We start from the raw sequence: 25,670 nt of genomic DNA, 5'->3' as shown, positions 1-25,670 counted from the left end.
GCCCCAAAGCATGATGTTGCCACCACTATGCTTCACTGTGGGTATGGTGTTCTTTTGGTGATATGCAGTGTTGTTTTTGCGCCAAACATATCGTTTGGAATTATGGCCAAAAAGTTCAACTTTGGTTTCATCAGACCAGAACACCTTTTCCCACATGCTTTTGGGAGACTTCAGATGTGTTTTTGCAAAATGTAGCCGGGCTTGGATGTTTTTCTTCGTAAGAAAAGGCTTCCGTCTTGCCACTCTACCCAATAGCCCAGACATATGAAGAATATGTGCGATTGTTGTCACATGTACCACACAGCCAGTACTTGCCAGATATTCCTGCAGCTCCTTTAATGTTGCTGAAGGCCTCTTGGCAGCCTCCCAGACCAGTTTTCCTCTCGTCTTTTCATTAATTTTGGAGGGACGTCCAGTTCTTGGTAATGTCACTGTTCTGCCATATTTTCTCCACTTGACGACTGTCTTCACTGTGTTCCATGGTATATCTAATGCCTTGGAAATTATTTTGTACTTTTCTCTTGACTGATACCTTTTAACAATGAGATCCCTCTGATGCTTTAGAAGCTCTCTGCGGACCATGGTTTTTGTGTAGGACGCGACTAAGAAAATTTCAGGAAAGACCAACTAGAACAGCTGAACTTTATTTGGGGTTAATCAGAGGCACTTTAAATGATGACAGGTGTGTACTGACTCCTATTTAAAATGGTTTTGAATGTGATTGCTTAATTCTGAACACAGCTACATCCCCAGTTATAAGTGGGTGTGCACACTTATGCAACCACATTATTTTAGTTTTTTTTTGTTTTCTTCCCTCCACCTAAAAGATTTCAGTTTGTTTTGCAATTGAGTTGTACAGTTTATAGGTCACATTAAAGGTGGAAAAAGTTCTGAAATGATTTATCTTTGTCTCATTTTTTTACATCACAGAAACCTGACATTTTAACAGGGGTGTGTAGACTTTTTATATCCACTGTATGTATATATATATATATATATATATATATATATATATATATATATATATATATATATATATATATATATATATATATATACATATATATATATATATATATATATATATACATACATGCACACACAGCATATATATATATATATAAAAATACACATACACAGATATTTGTTAAAGGGACAATCATGCAATAATGAAATGGAAGAAAAAAAAAAGCTTATTAACTATTTTACAACCAGGATTGCTGCTGCCTCATATAAATACTTTCTAACTTACCAATAAAGGGGTGGGGGAACAAACATATTGTTTTTTTTCCCTCTCTCGCTTTAAAAACATTGTCTAATTTTTCATTTTCTAGTATCAGAAGCGTCGGACACAAAGCGTCATCATGTGACCCAGTCTAGCGATGCGCACCTTCAGTGTATCAGTGAAAAAGATCTTGACAGTGCAGTCCAGCAGGGACACAGCCAGCAGGCGGTTATCAGGACTGTGACGCACACACAAAACATCCTCATCCAGCTGCAGTATACGAGTCTGCTTCACAGAGAGGCGCCGGCTGCAGTAAATCACAAGGGAGGGGGAGATGAGCCAAACCAAAACTCACTCAAATCTTAAATGTTAAAGGGACTTTTAAAAAGAAAATGCTGTAATGTGTTACTGCATTATTGCACTATTGCTTATATATAACTATGTGTTTAACCTCTGCAAGGGAGTTAAAAGTCAGTTCCAGAGAATCAATGCACTGCTGGGAGCTAGCTGAACAAATTGTGTGAGCCAATGACAAGAGTCAAGAGGCATACTTCTGTGGCTACCAATCATCAGCTAGCTCTAAGTGAAGCCCTGCTGCTCCTGAGTCTACCCAGGTATATATTTTTAACAAAGGATACAATAAAAATAAAGCAAATGTGATAATATAAATAAATTGATAAGTTGTTTGAAAAAAAAATGATTTGTGTAAATCATGGGATTTTAATTATACTACTGTCCCTTTAATCCTCGTTTAGCTTTTTGTACATTACATTATTGGGTGCAGATTATAGAATATGTTATAGTAATGTGTTTCAGATAAAAAAACATGAAACTCCATCTTTAATAACAAATATGTAATCATGAGAAGTTAAAAAGAAAACAATTACTGTAATTATTATTTTGCCTGCTTATCAAAGGGTATGTCCCCGGAGTGCAAAACAATTACATTTTGCGACAAAAAAAACAAAAAAACAGTTTAAATACCTATGAAACAATTACGCACGCAGGCGGTTGCAGTGCAGTGATTATATATAATGTGCTTATTTAAATAATTAATATCCCTTAACTGAAGGATTTAAAAAAATAAAATAAAAAAAGAGAACATATTTGTCAGTTATGTGATCTTTCACACTACAACCGATATGTTTCAAAATCTAAATGTGATTTAATCTACAACCGATACATTTCAAAATCTAAATGTGATTTAATCTACAACCGATATATTTCAAAATCTAAATGTGATTTAATCTACAACCGATACATTTCAAAATCTAAATGTGATTTAATCTACAACCGATATGTTTCAAAATCTAAATGTGATTTAATCTACAACCGATATATTTCAAAATCTAAATGTGATTTAATCTACAACCGATATGTTTCAAAATCTAAATGTGATTTAATTGTTTTAATAAAAAAAGTATCACACAATACAGCAGCATTAGAAGGGACCATAACAGGACATTGTACTTTTATAGACCGTGAGAGAGTTACCTGCTCTGGGGCTCAGTGTCATTGTTTACCAGTTCAAACTCCCAAAACTTCACACACTTGTCAGCACCTCCCGTAGCGAATCCCCTCTGCAACAAGAGATGAATGAGACCCACGACACGTGCACAAGTTTGTAGTTTGTTATTCTTTTTGCAAACAATGAAATAACCGTTCTCCACAGAAAATGTTGCCACCCAAGTGGCATTCTAAAGTACCCAAGTGGCATTCTATAGTACCCAAATCGCATTCTAAAGTGCCCAAGTGGCATTCTAAAGTACCCAAGTGGCATTCTAAAGTACCCAAGTGGCATTCTAAAGTACCCAAGTGGCATTCTAAAGTGGCCAAGTGGCATTCTAAAGTACCCAAGTGGCATTCTAAAGTACTCAAATGGCATTCTAAAGTGCCCAAGTGGCATTCTAAAGTACCCAAATGGCATTCTAAAGTACCCAAGTGGCATTCTAAAGTACCCAAGTGGCATTCTAAAGTACCCAAGTGGCATTCTAAAGTACCCAGGTGGGGTTAGTGTAATATTTTCTATTATATCATATAATTTTAAGCTATCCAAAGCACAAAATAATTGCATAATTTAAAGGGACACTAAACCCAATTTTTTCTTTCATGATTCAGATAGAGCATTACATTTTAACCAACTTTCTAATTTACTCCTATTATCAAATTTTCTTCACTCTCTTGCCATCCTTATTTGAAAAAGAAGGCATATAAGCTAAGGAGCCAGCCAATTTTAGGTTCAGAACACTGGACAGCACTTATTTAATGGTGATTAACAATTAGCAACCAATCGGCAAGAACAATCCAGACTGTGAACCAAAAATGCGCCGGCATCTAAACTTACATTCTTGCTTTTCAAATAAAGATAGTAAGAGAATGAATAAAAATTGATAATAGGAGTAAATTAGAAAGTTGCTTAAAATTGCTGCTCCATCTGAATCCCGAAAGAAAAAAAAAATAGGGTTCAGTGTCTCTTTAACATAAAGCTAATGATAATTTGTGCAATAATTTTTTTTAAAACATTTTTAATATTAGCTAATTTTTGCTTAATATTGACTAAAATTTTAGCCGGGTGGTCAGTAAAATCAGCTGAATGGTGCACCTGCTAAAATGGTCCTGGGGAGAACACTGATTTCCCTCTGTTTAAAGCATTCACTTAGTTCCAACATGGGATAGATCAAAACAAATACCTTTATTTTTACAGCTCTATTGAGTCACATGTCTAAAATATCCGGGATAGGGCAGTGCGGTATACAGCTAGCATAGTGCCGCTGGGGTGGATGGTTTTAGGTAGTTACCTGGTCAGGCGATAGTGAAATGGACCACAAAGCCCCATCGTGAGCATCTACTGCATCCAGCAAGTTCCCCGACGCCAAGTCAAAGAGCTGCAGCTTCCCAGACTAAGAGATATAAAGAGGTCAGTGCACAAACACAACAGGAGCCAGTGGATGACATCTACTAGAGCTCAGTATTGTCCCTCCCGGCTATACCTGACAGAGAATACCCAGATAATAATTAGATATAAAGAGGTCAGTGCACAAACACAACAGGAGCTAGTGGATGACATCTACTAGAGCTCAGTATTGTCCCCTCACGGCTATACCTGACAGAGAATACCCAGATAATAATTAGATATAAAGAGGTCAGTGCACAAACACAACAGGAGCTAGTGGATGACATCTACTAGAGCTCAGTATTGTCCCTCCCGGCAATACCTGACGGAGAACACCCAGATAATAATTAGATATAAAGAGGTCAGTGCACAAACACAACAGGAGCTAGTGGATGACATTAACTAGAGCTCAGTATTGTTCCTCCTGGCTATACCTGACAGAGAATACCCAGATAATAATTAGATATAAAGAGATCAGTGCACAAACACAACAGGAGCCAGTGGATAACATCTACTAGAGCTCAGTATTGTCCCTCACGGCTATACCTGACAGAGAATACCCAGATAATAATTAGATATAAAGAGGTCAGTGCACAAACACAACAGGAGCTAGTGGATGACATTAACTAGAGCTCAGTATTGTTCCTCCTGGCTATACCTGACAAAGAATACCCAGATTATAATTAGAGAGAAATGGGAGCAGAATGACTTCACAGGGGACCTCAAATTATCATCATCATCAGTTATTTGTAGAGCGCCAACAGATTCTGCAGCACTAAAGATCCAAAACCTCTTCTGACATGTCATAGGGTAATAAAAGCAATGCATTATGGGATAGGACCATAAGGACTACGTATTCCAGATGCAGCAGACAACAGGAGAAATTAAATCAAATGGAAACGTTAGGTGAAGGTTGTAATACTTGGCCATGTACCAAACTGCCCCACCATCTGGCACCCCAGGAGCAGATAAACATGAATAAGACGTGACATGTGTCCCACTCACCTTACTTCCCACAAGCACATGTCTGTCCCCAGGGACAAAAAGAGAACAGAGAGCATATTCACACGGCATGGTCCGAATACACTGCAGAGTTGACCTAACAAAGAAACACATTGGCATTACATCACTATCATTACATCACATCACCATCATTACCATCACCATCATTACCATCACCATCATTACCATTACATCATTACCATCACCATCATTACCATTACATCACTATGATTACATCACTATGATTACATCACTATCATTACATCACTATCATTACATCACTATCATTACATCACTATCATTACCATTACATAATTACCATTACATCACTATCATTACCATCACCATCATTACCATCACCATCATTACCATCACTATCATTACATCACTATCATTACCATCACCATCATTACCATCACTATCATTACCATCACTATCATTACCATCAACATCATTACCATCACTATCATTACATCACTATCATTACCATCACCATCATTACCATCACTATCATTACCATCAACATCATTACCATTACATCATTACCATCACTATCATTACCATCACTATCATTACCATCACTATCATTACCATCAACATCATTACCATCACTATCATTACCATCACCATCATTACCATCACTATCATTACCATCAACATCATTACCATCAACATCATTACCATTACATCATTACCATTACATCATTACCATCAACATCATTACCATCAACATCATTACCATCACTATCATTACCATCACTATCATTACCATCACTATCATTACCATCACTATCATTACCATCACTATCATTACCATCACCATCATTACCATCACTATCATTACCATCACCATCATTACCATCACCATCATTACCATCACCATCATTACCATCACCATCATTACCATTACATCATTACCATCACCATCATTACCATCACCATCATTACCATCACCATCATTACCATCACCATCATTACCATCACCATCATTACCATCACCATCATTACCATCACCATCATTACCATCACCATCATTACCATCACCATCATTACCATCACCATCATTACCATTACATCATTACCATCACCATCATTACCATCACCATCATTACCATCACCATCATTACCATCACCATCATTACCATTACATCATTACCATCACCATCATTACCATCACCATCATTACCATCACCATCATTACCATCACCATCATTACCATTACATCATTACCATCACCATCATTACCATCACCATCATTACCATTACATCATTACCATCACCATCATTACCATCACCATCATTACCATCACCATCATTACCATCACCATCATTACCATCACTATCATTACCATCACCATCATTACCATCACCATCATTACCATCACCATCATTACCATCACTATCATTACCATCACTATCATTACATCATTACCATCACTATCATTACCATTACATAATTACCATTACATCACCATCATTACCATCACCATCATTACCATCACCATCATTACCATTACATCATTACCATCACCATCATTACCATCACCATCATTACCATCACCATCATTACCATCACCATCATTACCATTACATCATTACCATCACCATCATTACCATCACCATCATTACCATCACCATCATTACCATTACATCATTACCATCACCATCATTACCATCACCATCATTACCATTACATCATTACCATCACCATCATTACCATCACCATCATTACCATCACCATCATTACCATTACATCATTACCATCACTATCATTACCATCACTATCATTACCATCACTATCATTACATCATTACCATCACTATCATTACCATTACATAATTACCATTACATCACCATCATTACCATCACCATCATTACCATTACATCATTACCATCACCATCATTACCATTACATCATTACCATCACCATCATTACCATCACCATCATTACCATCACCATCATTACCATTACATCATTACCATCACTATCATTACCATCACTATCATTACCATCACTATCATTACATCATTACCATCACTATCATTACCATTACATAATTACCATTACATCACCATCATTACCATCACTATCATTACCATCACTATCATTACCATTACATAATTACCATTACATCACTATCATTACATCACTATCATTACATCACTATCATTACATCACTATCATTACATCACTATCATTACATCACTATCATTACATCACTATCATTACATCACTATCATTACATCACTATCATTACATCACTATCATTACATCACTATCATTACATCACTATCATTACATCACTATCATTACATCACTATCATTACATCACTATCATTACATCACTATGATTACATCACTATGATTACATCACTATGATTACATCACTATGATTACATCACTATCATTACATCACTATCATTACATCACTATCATTACATCACTATCATTACATCACTATCATTACATCACTATCATTACATCACTATGATTACATCACTATGATTACATCACTATCATTACATCACTATCATTACATCACTATCATTACCATCACTATCATTACCATCACTATCATTACCATTACATAATTACCATTACATCACTATCATTACATCACTATCATTACATCACTATCATTACATCACTATCATTACATCACTATCATTACATCACTATCATTACATCACTATCATTACATCACTATCATTACATCACTATGATTACATCACTATCATTACATCACTATCATTACATCACTATCATTACCATTACATAATTACCATTACATCACCATCATTACCATCACTATCATTACCATTACATCATTACCATTACATCACTACCATTACATCACTATCATTACATCACTATCATTACATCACTATCATTACATCACTATCATTACATCACTATCATTACATCACTATCATTACATCATTATCTTTAGTTAAGGTCTTGACAGACTGATTACACATTTAGGAGCCAGCAAGTGTAAGACACTTACAATATACTGTGTACATTTTTTTAGAATTAAAAGTCAGTAGCCATAATCCAAACATAATGCACGTACAACTATAATAGCTTTTTAAATCGATTCCCAGGTATATCCATCCCACCCAGACGCTTAAGTGTACATTACTGCAGCTGCACAAAAACGTCTGTTCTAATACACTCGCAGAACGACATTACAGGCTCCACAGAAGTGCCAAGGAGAGCTCTGCAGAGACAGCCCAGGAACCAAATTGTGTTATAAGCACTTTATTGTGAATAGGTTGCACAGAGAATATACCATTTCACACGACACATTCAGTTACAGGGATCAATTTCCCACTCGCACACTAGCCATTGGACAGTAGAAACCGAACTGTGCGAATAGTGAAAGATGGTGAGTAAATGTTAAATCAACATTCACTCTCTGTGTAGGTGCAGTAGTGCTGCTGTAAAGATGGAGTGTCGCCATGAAGGTGGAGCGCAGTTGTGTCGGTGTGGAGTCGCTGAAAAGTAGCGCAGGCGACAGAGAGGCAGAGGTTAAAGGCAACAGGAGTGCGGCTTATGTGACATAAGCAGGGCCCTGATCTGGCTCATTTGAGGTCAGATAATAAGGAGATAGGAGGCCGTGTGTACATAGAGAAGGCTGATTGGTCATCAGTACCAGTTAAGTAGCATCACTGAGTTTAGGTAGAAGAATTTTAGGGCTATTTACATAAATAACTTGAGACACAAATGTAGCTAAAGAGATTTTGAGGGCTTTTCAGAGATTTTTGCTTTCAGATTTCCTAGTCAGGATCCAATTAGGGAAATGTGCTTAAAACATTAATTTAAAGGAATATTGTGGGGGAGGGGAGGGTAAGAAAATCAGATAACTTCCTTAAAGGAATAATGTATTCAGGCAAGCAGCTGATAAGTTTTTTTATATTCAAAGCAACTGCAGGAACACTTTCTTCTACCCCACTGCCACAACCGCTTGATTACATAGCTTTTCTATGCAGTATTAAAGGGACATTAAACACTAAATACATGCTAGATAGAATGATGCATTCAAAGTAAAGATTAGTCCATGACTAACATGTAGATGTATTTTTTAACGTTTCATTAGTTGTTTAAAAAGTTACAAAATAAGTGTAAAGTTTTAGTGTCTATAAAACACTGGGAGCTGCCATATTGTAACTTGTGTTACATTCTCTGCTGTGGCCAATTAGGGACCGTTATAAATAGCTCACTAGAGTGTGCAGCCAATGGGTGTGCTGGATTTAACTGTGTTCTGCACTTCCATTTCTAACCGGAACTGGAAAGCTCATCATTTGAGAATGGAATTACAGGCAAAGAGGACAAAATAAATAATGAAAGTAAATTGCAGAGTTGTTTTATATATACAATTTATCATTTTATATTACCATCTCAAACTGTTTAATGTCCCTTTAACAACATAAGTATGGGTGGCAGTTTCCACAACTATTTCTAATGATTGCCCCCTTTATCAAGCTAAATGCCATATAATGGTTAGTTGTTCAGGTTACTACACATGCAAAATAAAAAAAGCTAATTGGACACTTAACAGATTTGTTTCATGCCCCTGCTGCCTTAGACTGAACCTGCTCTGGTTTACCCAATGTGAGAAGGAGATTCTACCTAATGGGCAGAAAATGTATTTATTTATTAATTGTATTAAAAGGACTTCATTTGTTATGATTTAAACATATGCAAAAATGGCGTGTAGTGTGTGCGGGTGATGGGGGGGAGCTCAGGGGCGAGTAACATTTTGGCCTGGCTAGTAGCTCAGGACTTGAATTGTTGAGCCCTGTAGTGATGTCTGCTTCTGACTTGTTACAATGAGCTACACACATGTAATCCTTTACTGTACTGTCGGTGATGTAGTGATGTCTGTTCCTGACTTGTTACAATGAGCTATACACATGTAATCCTTCCCTGTACTGTCAGTGATGTCTGCTTCTGACTTGTTACAATGAGCTACACACATGTAATCCTTTACTGTACTGTCGGTGATGTAGTGATGTCTGTTCCTGACGTGTTACAATGAGCTATACACATGTAATCCTTTACTGTACTGTCGGTGATGTAGTGATGTCTGCTTCTGACTTGTTACAATGAGCTACACACATGTAATCCTTTACTGTACTGTCGGTGATGTAGTGATGTCTGCTTCTGACTTGTTACAATGAGCTATACACATGTAATCCTTTACTGTACTGTCGGTGATGTAGTGATGTCTGCTTCTGACTTGTTACAATGAGCTACACACATGTAATCCTTCCCTGTACTGTCAGTGATGTAGTGATGTCTGTTCCTGACTTGTTACAATGAGCTATACACATGTAATTCTTCCCTGTACTGTCAGTGATGTAGTGATGTCTGCTTCTGACTTGTTACAATGAGCTACACACATGTAATCCTTTACTGTACAGTCGGTGATGTAGTGATGTCTGTTCCTGACTTGTTACAATGAGCTACACACATGTAATCCTTTACTGTACTGTTGGTGATGTAGTGATGTCTGTTCCTGACTTGTTACAATGAGCTACACACATGCAATCCTTTACTGTACTGTCGGTGATGTAGTGATGTCTGCTTCTGACTTGTTACAATGAGCTACACACATGTAATCCTTTACTGTACTGTCGGTGATGTAGTGATGTCTGCTTCTGACTTGTTACAATGAGCTATACACATGTAATCCTTTACTGTACTGTCGGTGATGTAGTGATGTCTGCTTCTGACTTGTTACAATGAGCTATACACATGTAATCCTTTACTGTACTGTCGGTGATGCAGTGATGTCTGTTCCTGACTTGTTACAATGAGCTACACACATGTAATCCTTTACTGTACTGTCAGTGATGTAGTGATGTCTGTTCCTGACTTGTTACAATGAGCTACACACATGTAATCCTTCCCTGTACTGTCGGTGATGCAGTGATGTCTGCTTCTGACTTGTTACAATGAGCTATACACATGTAATCCTTCTCTGTACTGTCAGTGATGTAGTGATGTCTGTTCCTGACTTGTTACAATGAGCTACACACATGTAATCCTTTACTGTACTGTTGGTGATGTAGTGATGTCTGTTCCTGACGTGTTACAATGAGCTACACACATGTAATCCTTTACTGTACTGTCGGTGATGCAGTGATGTCTGTTCCTGACGTGTTACAATAGCTACACACATGTAATCCTTTACTGTACTGTCAGTGATGTAGTGATGTCTGTTCCTGACTTGTTACAATGAGCTACACACATGTAATCCTTCACTGTACTGTCGGTGATGTAGTGATGTCTGTTCCTGACTTGTTACAATGAGCTACACACATGTAATCCTTTACTGTACTGTCGGTGATGTCTGTTCCTGACTTGTTACAATGAGCTACACACATGTAATCCTTTACTGTACTGTCGGTGATGTCTGTTCCTGACTTGTTACAATGAGCTACACACATGTAATCCTTTACTGTACTGTCGGTGATGTAGTGATGTCTGTTCCTGACTTGTTACAATGAGCTATACACATGTAATTCTTCCCTGTACTGTCGGTGATGCAGTGATGTCTGTTCCTGACTTGTTACAATGAGCTACACACAAGTAATCCTTTACTGTACTGTCGGTGATGTAGTGATGTCTGTTCCTGACTTGTTACAATGAGCTACACACATGTAATCCTTTACTGTACGGTCGGTGATGTAGTGATGTCTGTTCCTGACTTGTTACAATGAGCTACACACATGTAATCCTTCCCTGTACGGTCGGTGATGTAGTGATGTCTGTTCCTGACTTGTTACAATGAGCTATACACATGTAATCCTTCACTGTACTGTCAGTGATGTCTGCTCCTGACTTGTTACAAAGAGCTACACACATGTAATCCTTTACTGTACTGTCGGTGATGCAGTGATGTCTGTTCCTGACTTGTTACAATGAGCTATACACATGTAATCCTTTACTGTACTGTCGGTGATGTAGTGATGTCTGTTCCTGACTTGTTACAATGAGCTACACACATGTAATCCTTCACTGTACTGTCAGTGATGTCTGCTTCTGACTTGTTACAATGAGCTATACACATGTAATCCTTTACTGTACTGTCGGTGATGCAGTGATGTCTGTTCCTGACTTGTTACAATGAGCTACACACATGTAATCCTTCCCTGTACGGTCGGTGATGTAGTGATGTCTGTTCCTGACTTGTTACAATGAGCTACACACATGTAATCCTTTACTGTACTGTCGGTGATGCAGTGATGTCTGTTCCTGACTTGTTACAATGAGCTATACACATGTAATCCTTTACTGTACTGTTGGTGATGTAGTGATGTCTGTTCCTGACTTGTTACAATGAGCTACACACATGTAATCCTTCCCTGTACTGTCAGTGATGTAGTGATGTCTGCTCCTGACTTGTTACAATGAGCTATACACATGTAATCCTTTACTGTACTGTCGGTGATGCAGTGATGTCTGTTCCTGACTTGTTACAATGAGCTACACACATGTAATCCTTCCCTGTACTGTCGGTGATGTAGTGATGTCTGTTCCTGACTTGTTACAATGAGCTACACACATGTAATCCTTTACTGTACTGTCGGTGATGCAGTGATGTCTGTTCCTGACTTGTTACAATGAGCTATACACATGTAATCCTTTACTGTACTGTTGGTGATGTAGTGATGTCTGTTCCTGACTTGTTACAATGAGCTACACACATGTAATCCTTCCCTGTACTTACAGTGATGTAGTGATGTCTGCTCCTGACTTGTTACAATGAGCTACACACATGTAATCCTTCCCTGTACTGTCGGTGATGTAGTGATGTCTGTTCCTGACTTGTTACAATGAGCTACACACATGTAATCCTTCCCTGTACTGTCGGTGATGTAGTGATGTCTGTTCCTGACTTGTTACAATGAGCTACACACATGTAATCCTTCCCTGTACTGTCGGTGATGTAGTGATGTCTGTTCCTGACTTGTTACAATGAGCTATACACATGTAATCCTTCTCTGTACTGTCAGTGATGTAGTGATGTCTGTTCCTGACTTGTTACAATGAGCTACACACATGTAATCCTTCCCTGTACTGTCGGTGATGTAGTGATGTCTGTTCCTGACTTCTTACAATGAGCTACACACATGTAATCCTTCCCTGTACTGTAGGTGATGTAGTGATGTCTGCTCCTGACTTGTTACAATGAGCTACACACATGTAATCCTTTACTGTACTGTCGGTGATGTAGTGATGTCTGTTCCTGACTTGTTACAATGAGCTATACACATGTAATCCTTCCCTGTACTGTCAGTGATGTCTGCTCCTGACTTGTTACAATGAGCTATACACATGTAATCCTTTACTGTACTGTCGGTGATGCAGTGATGTCTGTTCCTGACTTGTTACAATGAGCTACACACATGTAATCCTTCCCTGTACGGTCGGTGATGTAGTGATGTCTGTTCCTGACTTGTTACAATGAGCTACACACATGTAATCCTTTACTGTACTGTCGGTGATGCAGTGATGTCTGTTCCTGACTTGTTACAATGAGCTATACACATGTAATCCTTTACTGTACTGTTGGTGATGTAGTGATGTCTGTTCCTGACTTGTTACAATGAGCTACACACATGTAATCCTTCCCTGTACTGTCAGTGATGTAGTGATGTCTGCTCCTGACTTGTTACAATGAGCTATACACATGTAATCCTTTACTGTACTGTCGGTGATGCAGTGATGTCTGTTCCTGACTTGTTACAATGAGCTACACACATGTAATCCTTCCCTGTACTGTCGGTGATGTAGTGATGTCTGTTCCTGACTTGTTACAATGAGCTACACACATGTAATCCTTTACTGTACTGTCGGTGATGCAGTGATGTCTGTTCCTGACTTGTTACAATGAGCTATACACATGTAATCCTTTACTGTACTGTTGGTGATGTAGTGATGTCTGTTCCTGACTTGTTACAATGAGCTACACACATGTAATCCTTCCCTGTACTGTCGGTGATGTAGTGATGTCTGTTCCTGACTTGTTACAATGAGCTATACACATGTAATCCTTTACTGTACTGTCGGTGATGTAGTGATGTCTGTTCCTGACTTGTTACAATGAGCTATACACATGTAATCCTTACTGTACTGTCGGTGATGTAGTGATGTCTGTTCCTGACTTGTTACAATGAGCTATACACATGTAATTCTTCCCTGTACTGTCAGTGATGTAGTGATGTCTGTTCCTGACTTGTTACAATGAGCTATACACATGTAATCCTTTACTGTACTGTCGGTGATGTAGTGATGTCTGTTCCTGACTTGTTACAATGAGCTATACACATGTAATCCTTTACTGTACTGTCGGTGATGTAGTGATGTCTGTTCCTGACTTGTTACAATGAGCTATACACATGTAATCCTTCCCTGTACTGTCGGTGATGTAGTGATGTCTGTTCCTGACTTGTTACAATGAGCTACACACATGTAATCCTTCCCTGTACTGTCGGTGATGTAGTGATGTCTGTTCCTGATTTGTTACAATGAGCTACACACATGTAATCCTTCCCTGTACTGTCGGTGATGCAGTGATGTCTGTTCCTGACTTGTTACAATGAGCTATACACATGTAATCCTTTACTGTACTGTCGGTGATGTAGTGATGTCTGTTCCTGACTTGTTACAATGAGCTATACACATGTAATCCTTTACTGTACTGTCGGTGATGCAGTGATGTCTGTTCCTGACGTGTTACAATAGCTACACACATGTAATCCTTCCCTGTACTGTCGGTGATGCAGTGATGTCTGTTCCTGACTTGTTACAATGAGCTACACACATGTAATCCTTTACTGTACTGTCGGTGATGTAGTGATGTCTGTTCCTGTGTTGTTACAATGAGCTACACACATGTAATCCTTTACTGTACTGTTGGTGATGTAGTGATGTCTGTTCCTGACTTGTTACAATGAGCTACACACATGTAATCCTTCCCTGTACTGTCGGTGATGTAGTGATGTCTGTTCCTGACTTGTTACAATGAGCTACACACATGTAATCCTTCCCTGTACTGTCGGTGATGTAGTGATGTCTGTTCCTGACTTCTTACAATGAGCTACACACATGTAATCCTTCCCTGTACTGTTGGTGATGTAGTGATGTCTGTTCCTGACTTGTTACAATGAGCTACACACATGTAATCCTTTACTGTACTGTCAGTGATGTAGTGATATCTGCTCCTGACTTGTTACAATGAGCTACACACATTTAATCCTTTACTGTACTGTTGGTGATGTAGTGATGTCTGTTCCTGACTTGTTACAATGAGCTACACACATGTAATCCTTCCCTGTACTGTCTGTGATGTAGTGATGTCTGTTCCTGACTTGTTACAATGAGCTACACACATGTAATCCTTTACTGTACTGTCGGTGATGTAGTGATGTCTGTTCCTGACTTGTTACAATGAGCTACACACATGTAATCCTTTACTGTACTGTCGGTGATGTAGTGATGTCTGTTCCTGACTTGTTACAATGAGCTACACACATGTAATCCTTCCCTGTACTGTCGGTGATGTAGTGATGTCTGTTCCTGACTTGTTACAATGAGCTACACACATGTAATCCTTCCCTGTACTGTCGGTGATGTAGTGATGTCTGTTCCTGACTTGTTACAATGAGCTATACACATGTAATTCTTCCCTGTACTGTCAGTGATGTAGTGATGTCTGTTCCTGACTTGTTACAATGAGCTACACACATGTAATCCTTCCCTGTAGTGTCGGTGATGTAGTGATGTCTGTTCCTGACTTGTTACAATGAGCTACACACATGTAATCCTTCCCTGTAGTGTCGGTGATGTAGTGATGTCTGTTCCTGACTTGTTACAATGAGCTATACACATGTAATCCTTCCCTGTACTGTCGGTGATGTAGTGATGTCTGCTTCTGACTTGTTACAATGAGCTATACACATGTAATCCTTCCCTGTACTGTCGGTGATGTAGTGATGTCTGTTCCTGACTTGTTACAATGAGCTATACACATGTAATCCTTTACTGTACTGTCGGTGATGTAGTGATGTCTGTTCCTGACTTGTTACAATGAGCTATACACATGTAATCCTTTACTGTACTGTCGGTGATGTAGTGATGTCTGTTCCTGACTTGTTACAATGAGCTATACACATGTAATCCTTTACTGTACTGTCGGTGATGTAGTGATGTCTGTTCCTGACTTGTTACAATGAGCTATACACATGTAATCCTTCCCTGTACTGTCGGTGATGTAGTGATGTCTGTTCCTGACTTGTTACAATGAGCTATACACATGTAATCCTTTACTGTACTGTCGGTTATGTAGTGATGTCTGTTCCTGACTTGTTACAATGAGCTATACACATGTAATCCTTTACTGTACTGTCGGTGATGTAGTGATGTCTGTTCCTGACTTGTTACAATGAGCTATACACATGTAATCCTTCCCTGTACTGTCGGTGATGCAGTGATGTCTGTTCCTGACTTGTTACAATGAGCTACACACATGTAATCCTTCCCTGTACTGTCGGTGATGTAGTGATGTCTGTTCCTGACTTGTTACAATGAGCTATACACATGTAATCCTTTACTGTACTGTCGGTGATGTAGTGATGTCTGTTCCTGACTTGTTACAATGAGCTACACACATGTAATCCTTCCCTGTACTGTCGGTGATGTAGTGATGTCTGTTCCTGACTTGTTACAATGAGCTACACACATGTAATCCTTCCCTGTACTGTCGGTGATGTAGTGATGTCTGTTCCTGATTTGTTACAATGAGCTACACACATGTAATCCTTCCCTGTACTGTCGGTGATGCAGTGATGTCTGTTCCTGACTTGTTACAATGAGCTATACACATGTAATCCTTTACTGTACTGTCGGTGATGTAGTGATGTCTGTTCCTGACTTGTTACAATGAGCTATACACATGTAATCCTTCCCTGTACTGTCAGTGATGTCTGTTCCTGACTTGTTACAATGAGCTATACACATGTAATCCTTTACTGTACTGTCGGTGATGTAGTGATGTCTGTTCCTGACTTGTTACAATGAGCTACACACATGTAATCCTTCCCTGTACTGTCAGTGATGTCTGTTCCTGACTTGTTACAATGAGCTATACACATGTAATCCTTTACTGTACTGTCGGTGATGCAGTGATGTCTGTTCCTGACGTGTTACAATAGCTACACACATGTAATCCTTCCCTGTACTGTCGGTGATGCAGTGATGTCTGTTCCTGACTTGTTACAATGAGCTACACACATGTAATCCTTTACTGTACTGTTGGTGATGCAGTGATGTCTGTTCCTGACTTGTTACAATGAGCTACACACATGTAATCCTTCCCTGTACTGTCGGTGATGTAGTGATGTCTGTTCCTGACTTGTTACAATGAGCTACACACATGTAATCCTTCCCTGTACTGTCGGTGATGTAGTGATGTCTGTTCCTGACTTGTTACAATGAGCTACACACATGTAATCCTTCCCTGTACTGTCGGTGATGTAGTGATGTCTGTTCCTGACTTCTTACAATGAGCTACACACATGTAATCCTTCCCTGTACTGTCTGTGATGTAGTCATGTCTGTTCCTGACTTGTTACAATGAGCTACACACATGTAATCCTTTACTGTACTGTCAGTGATGTAGTGATATCTGCTCCTGACTTGTTACAATGAGCTACACACATTTAATCCTTTACTGTACTGTTGGTGATGTAGTGATGTCTGTTCCTGACTTGTTACAATGAGCTACACACATGTAATCCTTCCCTGTACTGTCTGTGATGTAGTGATGTCTGTTCCTGACTTGTTACAATGAGCTACACACATGTAATCCTTCCCTGTACTGTCTGTGATGTAGTGATGTCTGTTCCTGACTTGTTACAATGAGCTACACACATGTAATCCTTTACTGTACTGTCGGTGATGTCTGCTTCTGACTTGTTACAATGAGCTACACACATGTAATCCTTCCCTGTACTGTTGGTGATGTAGTGATGTCTGTTCCTGACTTGTTACAATGAGCTACACACATGTAATCCTTCACTGTACTGTCAGTGATGTAGTGATATCTGCTCCTGACTTGTTACAATGAGCTATACACATGTAATCCTTTACTGTACTGTCGGTGATGTAGTGATGTCTGTTCCTGACTTGTTACAATGAGCTATACACATGTAATCCTTTACTGTACTGTCGGTGATGTAGTGATGTCTGTTCCTGACTTGTTACAATGAGCTATACACATGTAATTCTTCCCTGTACTGTCAGTGATGTAGTGATGTCTGTTCCTGACTTGTTACAATGAGCTATACACATGTAATCCTTTACTGTACTGTCGGTGATGTAGTGATGTCTGTTCCTGACTTGTTACAATGAGCTATACACATGTAATCCTTTACTGTACTGTCGGTGATGTAGTGATGTCTGTTCCTGACTTGTTACAATGAGCTATACACATGTAATCCTTCCCTGTACTGTCGGTGATGTAGTGATGTCTGTTCCTGACTTGTTACAATGAGCTACACACATGTAATCCTTCCCTGTACTGTCGGTGATGTAGTGATGTCTGTTCCTGATTTGTTACAATGAGCTACACACATGTAATCCTTCCCTGTACTGTCGGTGATGCAGTGATGTCTGTTCCTGACTTGTTACAATGAGCTATACACATGTAATCCTTTACTGTACTGTCGGTGATGTAGTGATGTCTGTTCCTGACTTGTTACAATGAGCTATACACATGTAATCCTTTACTGTACTGTCGGTGATGCAGTGATGTCTGTTCCTGACGTGTTACAATAGCTACACACATGTAATCCTTCCCTGTACTGTCGGTGATGCAGTGATGTCTGTTCCTGACTTGTTACAATGAGCTACACACATGTAATCCTTTACTGTACTGTCGGTGATGTAGTGATGTCTGTTCCTGTGTTGTTACAATGAGCTACACACATGTAATCCTTTACTGTACTGTTGGTGATGTAGTGATGTCTGTTCCTGACTTGTTACAATGAGCTACACACATGTAATCCTTCCCTGTACTGTCGGTGATGTAGTGATGTCTGTTCCTGACTTGTTACAATGAGCTACACACATGTAATCCTTCCCTGTACTGTCGGTGATGTAGTGATGTCTGTTCCTGACTTCTTACAATGAGCTACACACATGTAATCCTTCCCTGTACTGTTGGTGATGTAGTGATGTCTGTTCCTGACTTGTTACAATGAGCTACACACATGTAATCCTTTACTGTACTGTCAGTGATGTAGTGATATCTGCTCCTGACTTGTTACAATGAGCTACACACATTTAATCCTTTACTGTACTGTTGGTGATGTAGTGATGTCTGTTCCTGACTTGTTACAATGAGCTACACACATGTAATCCTTCCCTGTACTGTCTGTGATGTAGTGATGTCTGTTCCTGACTTGTTACAATGAGCTACACACATGTAATCCTTTACTGTACTGTCGGTGATGTAGTGATGTCTGTTCCTGACTTGTTACAATGAGCTACACACATGTAATCCTTTACTGTACTGTCGGTGATGTAGTGATGTCTGTTCCTGACTTGTTACAATGAGCTACACACATGTAATCCTTCCCTGTACTGTCGGTGATGTAGTGATGTCTGTTCCTGACTTGTTACAATGAGCTACACACATGTAATCCTTCCCTGTACTGTCGGTGATGTAGTGATGTCTGTTCCTGACTTGTTACAATGAGCTATACACATGTAATTCTTCCCTGTACTGTCAGTGATGTAGTGATGTCTGTTCCTGACTTGTTACAATGAGCTACACACATGTAATCCTTCCCTGTAGTGTCGGTGATGTAGTGATGTCTGTTCCTGACTTGTTACAATGAGCTACACACATGTAATCCTTCCCTGTAGTGTCGGTGATGTAGTGATGTCTGTTCCTGACTTGTTACAATGAGCTATACACATGTAATCCTTCCCTGTACTGTCGGTGATGTAGTGATGTCTGCTTCTGACTTGTTACAATGAGCTATACACATGTAATCCTTCCCTGTACTGTCGGTGATGTAGTGATGTCTGTTCCTGACTTGTTACAATGAGCTATACACATGTAATCCTTTACTGTACTGTCGGTGATGTAGTGATGTCTGTTCCTGACTTGTTACAATGAGCTATACACATGTAATCCTTTACTGTACTGTCGGTGATGTAGTGATGTCTGTTCCTGACTTGTTACAATGAGCTATACACATGTAATCCTTTACTGTACTGTCGGTGATGTAGTGATGTCTGTTCCTGACTTGTTACAATGAGCTATACACATGTAATCCTTCCCTGTACTGTCGGTGATGTAGTGATGTCTGTTCCTGACTTGTTACAATGAGCTATACACATGTAATCCTTTACTGTACTGTCGGTTATGTAGTGATGTCTGTTCCTGACTTGTTACAATGAGCTATACACATGTAATCCTTTACTGTACTGTCGGTGATGTAGTGATGTCTGTTCCTGACTTGTTACAATGAGCTATACACATGTAATCCTTCCCTGTACTGTCGGTGATGCAGTGATGTCTGTTCCTGACTTGTTACAATGAGCTACACACATGTAATCCTTCCCTGTACTGTCGGTGATGTAGTGATGTCTGTTCCTGACTTGTTACAATGAGCTATACACATGTAATCCTTTACTGTACTGTCGGTGATGTAGTGATGTCTGTTCCTGACTTGTTACAATGAGCTACACACATGTAATCCTTCCCTGTACTGTCGGTGATGTAGTGATGTCTGTTCCTGACTTGTTACAATGAGCTACACACATGTAATCCTTCCCTGTACTGTCGGTGATGTAGTGATGTCTGTTCCTGATTTGTTACAATGAGCTACACACATGTAATCCTTCCCTGTACTGTCGGTGATGCAGTGATGTCTGTTCCTGACTTGTTACAATGAGCTATACACATGTAATCCTTTACTGTACTGTCGGTGATGTAGTGATGTCTGTTCCTGACTTGTTACAATGAGCTATACACATGTAATCCTTCCCTGTACTGTCAGTGATGTCTGTTCCTGACTTGTTACAATGAGCTATACACATGTAATCCTTTACTGTACTGTCGGTGATGTAGTGATGTCTGTTCCTGACTTGTTACAATGAGCTACACACATGTAATCCTTCCCTGTACTGTCAGTGATGTCTGTTCCTGACTTGTTACAATGAGCTATACACATGTAATCCTTTACTGTACTGTCGGTGATGCAGTGATGTCTGTTCCTGACGTGTTACAATAGCTACACACATGTAATCCTTCCCTGTACTGTCGGTGATGCAGTGATGTCTGTTCCTGACTTGTTACAATGAGCTACACACATGTAATCCTTTACTGTACTGTTGGTGATGCAGTGATGTCTGTTCCTGACTTGTTACAATGAGCTACACACATGTAATCCTTCCCTGTACTGTCGGTGATGTAGTGATGTCTGTTCCTGACTTGTTACAATGAGCTACACACATGTAATCCTTCCCTGTACTGTCGGTGATGTAGTGATGTCTGTTCCTGACTTGTTACAATGAGCTACACACATGTAATCCTTCCCTGTACTGTCGGTGATGTAGTGATGTCTGTTCCTGACTTCTTACAATGAGCTACACACATGTAATCCTTCCCTGTACTGTCTGTGATGTAGTCATGTCTGTTCCTGACTTGTTACAATGAGCTACACACATGTAATCCTTTACTGTACTGTCAGTGATGTAGTGATATCTGCTCCTGACTTGTTACAATGAGCTACACACATTTAATCCTTTACTGTACTGTTGGTGATGTAGTGATGTCTGTTCCTGACTTGTTACAATGAGCTACACACATGTAATCCTTCCCTGTACTGTCTGTGATGTAGTGATGTCTGTTCCTGACTTGTTACAATGAGCTACACACATGTAATCCTTCCCTGTACTGTCTGTGATGTAGTGATGTCTGTTCCTGACTTGTTACAATGAGCTACACACATGTAATCCTTTACTGTACTGTCGGTGATGTCTGCTTCTGACTTGTTACAATGAGCTACACACATGTAATCCTTCCCTGTACTGTTGGTGATGTAGTGATGTCTGTTCCTGACTTGTTACAATGAGCTACACACATGTAATCCTTCACTGTACTGTCAGTGATGTAGTGATATCTGCTCCTGACTTGTTACAATGAGCTACACACATTTAATCCTTTACTGTACTGTTGGTGATGTAGTGATGTCTGTTCCTGACTTGTTACAATGAGCTACACACATGTAATCCTTTACTGTACTGTCAGTGATATCTGCTCCTGACTTGTTACAATGAGCTATACACATGTAATCCTTCCCTGTACTGTCGGTGATGCAGTGATGTCTGCTCCTGACTTGTTACAATAAGCTACACACATGTAATCCTTTACTGTACCGTCGGTGATGTCTGTTCTTGACTTGTTACAATGAGCTACATACATGTAATCCTTTACTGTATGGTCAGTGATGTCTGTTCTTGACTTGTTACAATGAGCTACATACATGTAATCCTTTACTGTATGGTCAGTGATGTCTGTTCCTGACTTGTTACAATGAGCTACACACATGTAATCCTTCACTGTACTGTCGGTGATGCAGTGATGTCTGTTCCTGACTTGTTACAATGAGCTACACACATGTTATCCTTCACTGTACTGTCAGTGATGTCTGCTCCTGACTTGTTACAATGAGCTACACACATGTAATCCTTCACTGTACTGTCAGTGATGTCTGCTCCTGACTTGTTACAATGAGCTACACACGTAATCCTTCCCTGTACTGTCAGTGATGTCTGTTCCTGACTTGTTACAATGAGCTATACACATGTAATCCTTCACTGTACTGTCGGTGATGTAGTGATGTCTGTTCCTGACTTGTTACAATGAGCTATACACATGTAATCCTTCCCTGTACTGTCGGTGATGCAGTGATGTCTGCTCCTGACTTGTTACAATAAGCTACACACATGTAATCCTTTACTGTACCGTCGGTGATGTCTGTTCTTGACTTGTTACAATGAGCTACATACATGTAATCCTTTACTGTATGGTCAGTGATGTCTGTTCTTGACTTGTTACAATGAGCTACATACATGTAATCCTTTACTGTATGGTCAGTGATGTCTGTTCCTGACTTGTTACAATGAGCTACACACATGTAATCCTTCACTGTACTGTCGGTGATGCAGTGATGTCTGTTCCTGACTTGTTACAATGAGCTACACACATGTTATCCTTCACTGTACTGTCAGTGATGTCTGCTCCTGACTTGTTACAATGAGCTACACACATGTAATCCTTCACTGTACTGTCAGTGATGTCTGCTCCTGACTTGTTACAATGAGCTACACACGTAATCCTTCCCTGTACTGTCAGTGATGTCTGTTCCTGACTTGTTACAATGAGCTATACACATGCAATCCTTCCCTGTACTGTCAGTGATATCTGCTCCTGACTTGTTACAATGAGCTACACAGATGTAATCCTTCCCTGTACTGTCAGTGATGTCTGTTCCTGACTTGTTACAATGAGCTATACACATGTAATCCTTCCCTGTACTGTCGGTGATGTCTGTTCCTGACTTGTTACAATGAGCTACACACATGTAATCCTTTACTGTACTGTCGGTGATGTCTGCTCCTGACTTGTTACAATGAGCTACACACATGTAATCCTTTAGTGTACTGTCGGTGATGTCTGTTCCTGACTTGTTACAATGAGCTATACACATGTAATCCTTCCCTGTACTGTCAGTGATATCTGCTCCTGACTTGTTACAATGAGCTACACAGATGTAATCCTTCCCTGTACTGTCAGTGATGTCTGTTCCTGACTTGTTACAATGAGCTATACACATGTAATCCTTCCCTGTACTGTCAGTGATATCTGCTCCTGACTTGTTACAATGAGCTACACAGATGTAATCCTTCCCTGTACTGTCAGTGATGTCTGTTCCTGACTTGTTACAATGAGCTATACACATGTAATCCTTCCCTGTACTGTCGGTGATGTCTGTTCCTGACTTGTTACAATGAGCTATACACATGTAATCCATCCCTGTATTGTCAGTGATGTCTCTTCCTGACTTGTTACAATGAGCTACACACATTTTATTTTTTTCCTGTACTGTCGGTGATGCAGTGATGTCTGTTCCTGACTTGTTACAATGAGCTACACACATGTAATCCTTCACTGTACTGTCGGTGATGCAGTATGGCTTTTCCTGAGGGCTCTCTCTCCTTATGCTGTGACCCAGTGGCCTTACTATGGAGTGCACACCAGCAGTTAGTACATTAGCCCAAATCATTCTGTGTGGCTGCGATAATGCAGTTGATGCTGAAGATAGCTCACTCCCAACTTAGCAGGCACCTACCACTAACTGCACGTGGCACAGGGCTTACAAACCCAGGCTTCAAGCACGGCAGTCTGGCATGTGGGTTCTTTGCGTCATTCTTTAGGTAACATTTACTGGCTTCTCAAAAGAGACACAATACTACTTTCTCTTAAAGAATGCACTGAGTTATTCTAAATATAAATGCTCCAGGGATGAATAAATATACTTTTTGTTTTCATACGTGTTGAGATGCCAATCCCCACAGCTGTAGAATGTTAACATCAACCAGAGAGCAAGTATACTGCAGTATCAACTATGTGGAATAGAACGGCTAAATTAATTACAGGGGACAAAAACCCATCTAACATAAGTGTACTGGCTGGCTCACAATCATTTCTTAAAGGGGCGATGTACAATATATTTTTCACTGCATACATGTTTTGTAGATGATACATTTACATAGCCTATCTGGAAGTGTTTTTGTAACAATGTATAGTTCTGCTTATTTATAAATAACATTGTGCTGATTTTCAGACTCCTAACCAAGCCCCAACGTTTTAGATGTATACTGATGTCTACAGATTCCTGCGGCTCCTGTTTGAGTAATCTGTCTTCATCTGCAGGGGAGGGGGGAGTGTCTGCTCTTCCTGCTTTCCCAGCCCCGTCCCAGCCTAACCTCATCAATAGTGTTAAACTGGGAGCTTCTAAGTACGTTTTTAAAAGCTTAACTGTCTGTTTAGATCAGTATCTGCATATTCCTCTTTACAGTAGTGTCTATTACATGCAGTCATATGAACATTGGTGTATACTGTCCCTTTGATAAGAGTTTTCCATCATAAGAAGAGGTTTGCACAGAAAACACGATTAACCTACCTGTTCCAGATTTTGACCGTCTCAGCAGACGCAGACAGTACGGCAATATTGTCAGAGCTAAAAGCCAGCGTCCGCACATCGCTACGGTGCCCGCCAAGAGTGACCCGAGAGCCCTTGGTGCACTCTGAGGGACCAGCTAGAGACGTCTGCAAGGAGTAGCACTCTACGCTGTTGTTCTGAAGCAACACCACAACTTTCAGCTCCCCCTTGGGACACACAAGAAGGTCAAAGGACCTGCAAGAAGAATATGAGAAATTAAGCCGTCATTATAACCAA

General features: G+C 39.7%; 1 protein-coding gene across 1 annotated transcript in view; it reads right to left on the bottom strand.

Moving 5' to 3' along the window:
* WDR3 (WD repeat domain 3) overlaps positions 1-25,670 on the bottom strand; it is a 159,319-nt gene that overhangs the window by 98,949 nt on the left and 34,700 nt on the right. The window contains exons 11-15 of the mRNA XM_053705770.1: positions 25,395-25,628; positions 5,124-5,217; positions 4,024-4,125; positions 2,720-2,805; positions 1,391-1,532 (exon numbers count right to left, since the gene is read on the bottom strand). Coding sequence (XP_053561745.1) covers positions 1,391-1,532; positions 2,720-2,805; positions 4,024-4,125; positions 5,124-5,217; positions 25,395-25,628 — 658 coding nt within the window. The remainder of the gene's footprint in view (positions 1-1,390; positions 1,533-2,719; positions 2,806-4,023; positions 4,126-5,123; positions 5,218-25,394; positions 25,629-25,670) is intronic.

This window comes from Bombina bombina, chromosome 3 (genome assembly GCF_027579735.1).
Source record: "Bombina bombina isolate aBomBom1 chromosome 3, aBomBom1.pri, whole genome shotgun sequence".
NCBI lineage: Eukaryota > Metazoa > Chordata > Amphibia > Anura > Bombinatoridae > Bombina > Bombina bombina.
The sequence above is the reverse complement of the archived record's forward strand: the minus strand, read 5'-3'. Positions and strand labels throughout refer to the sequence as shown.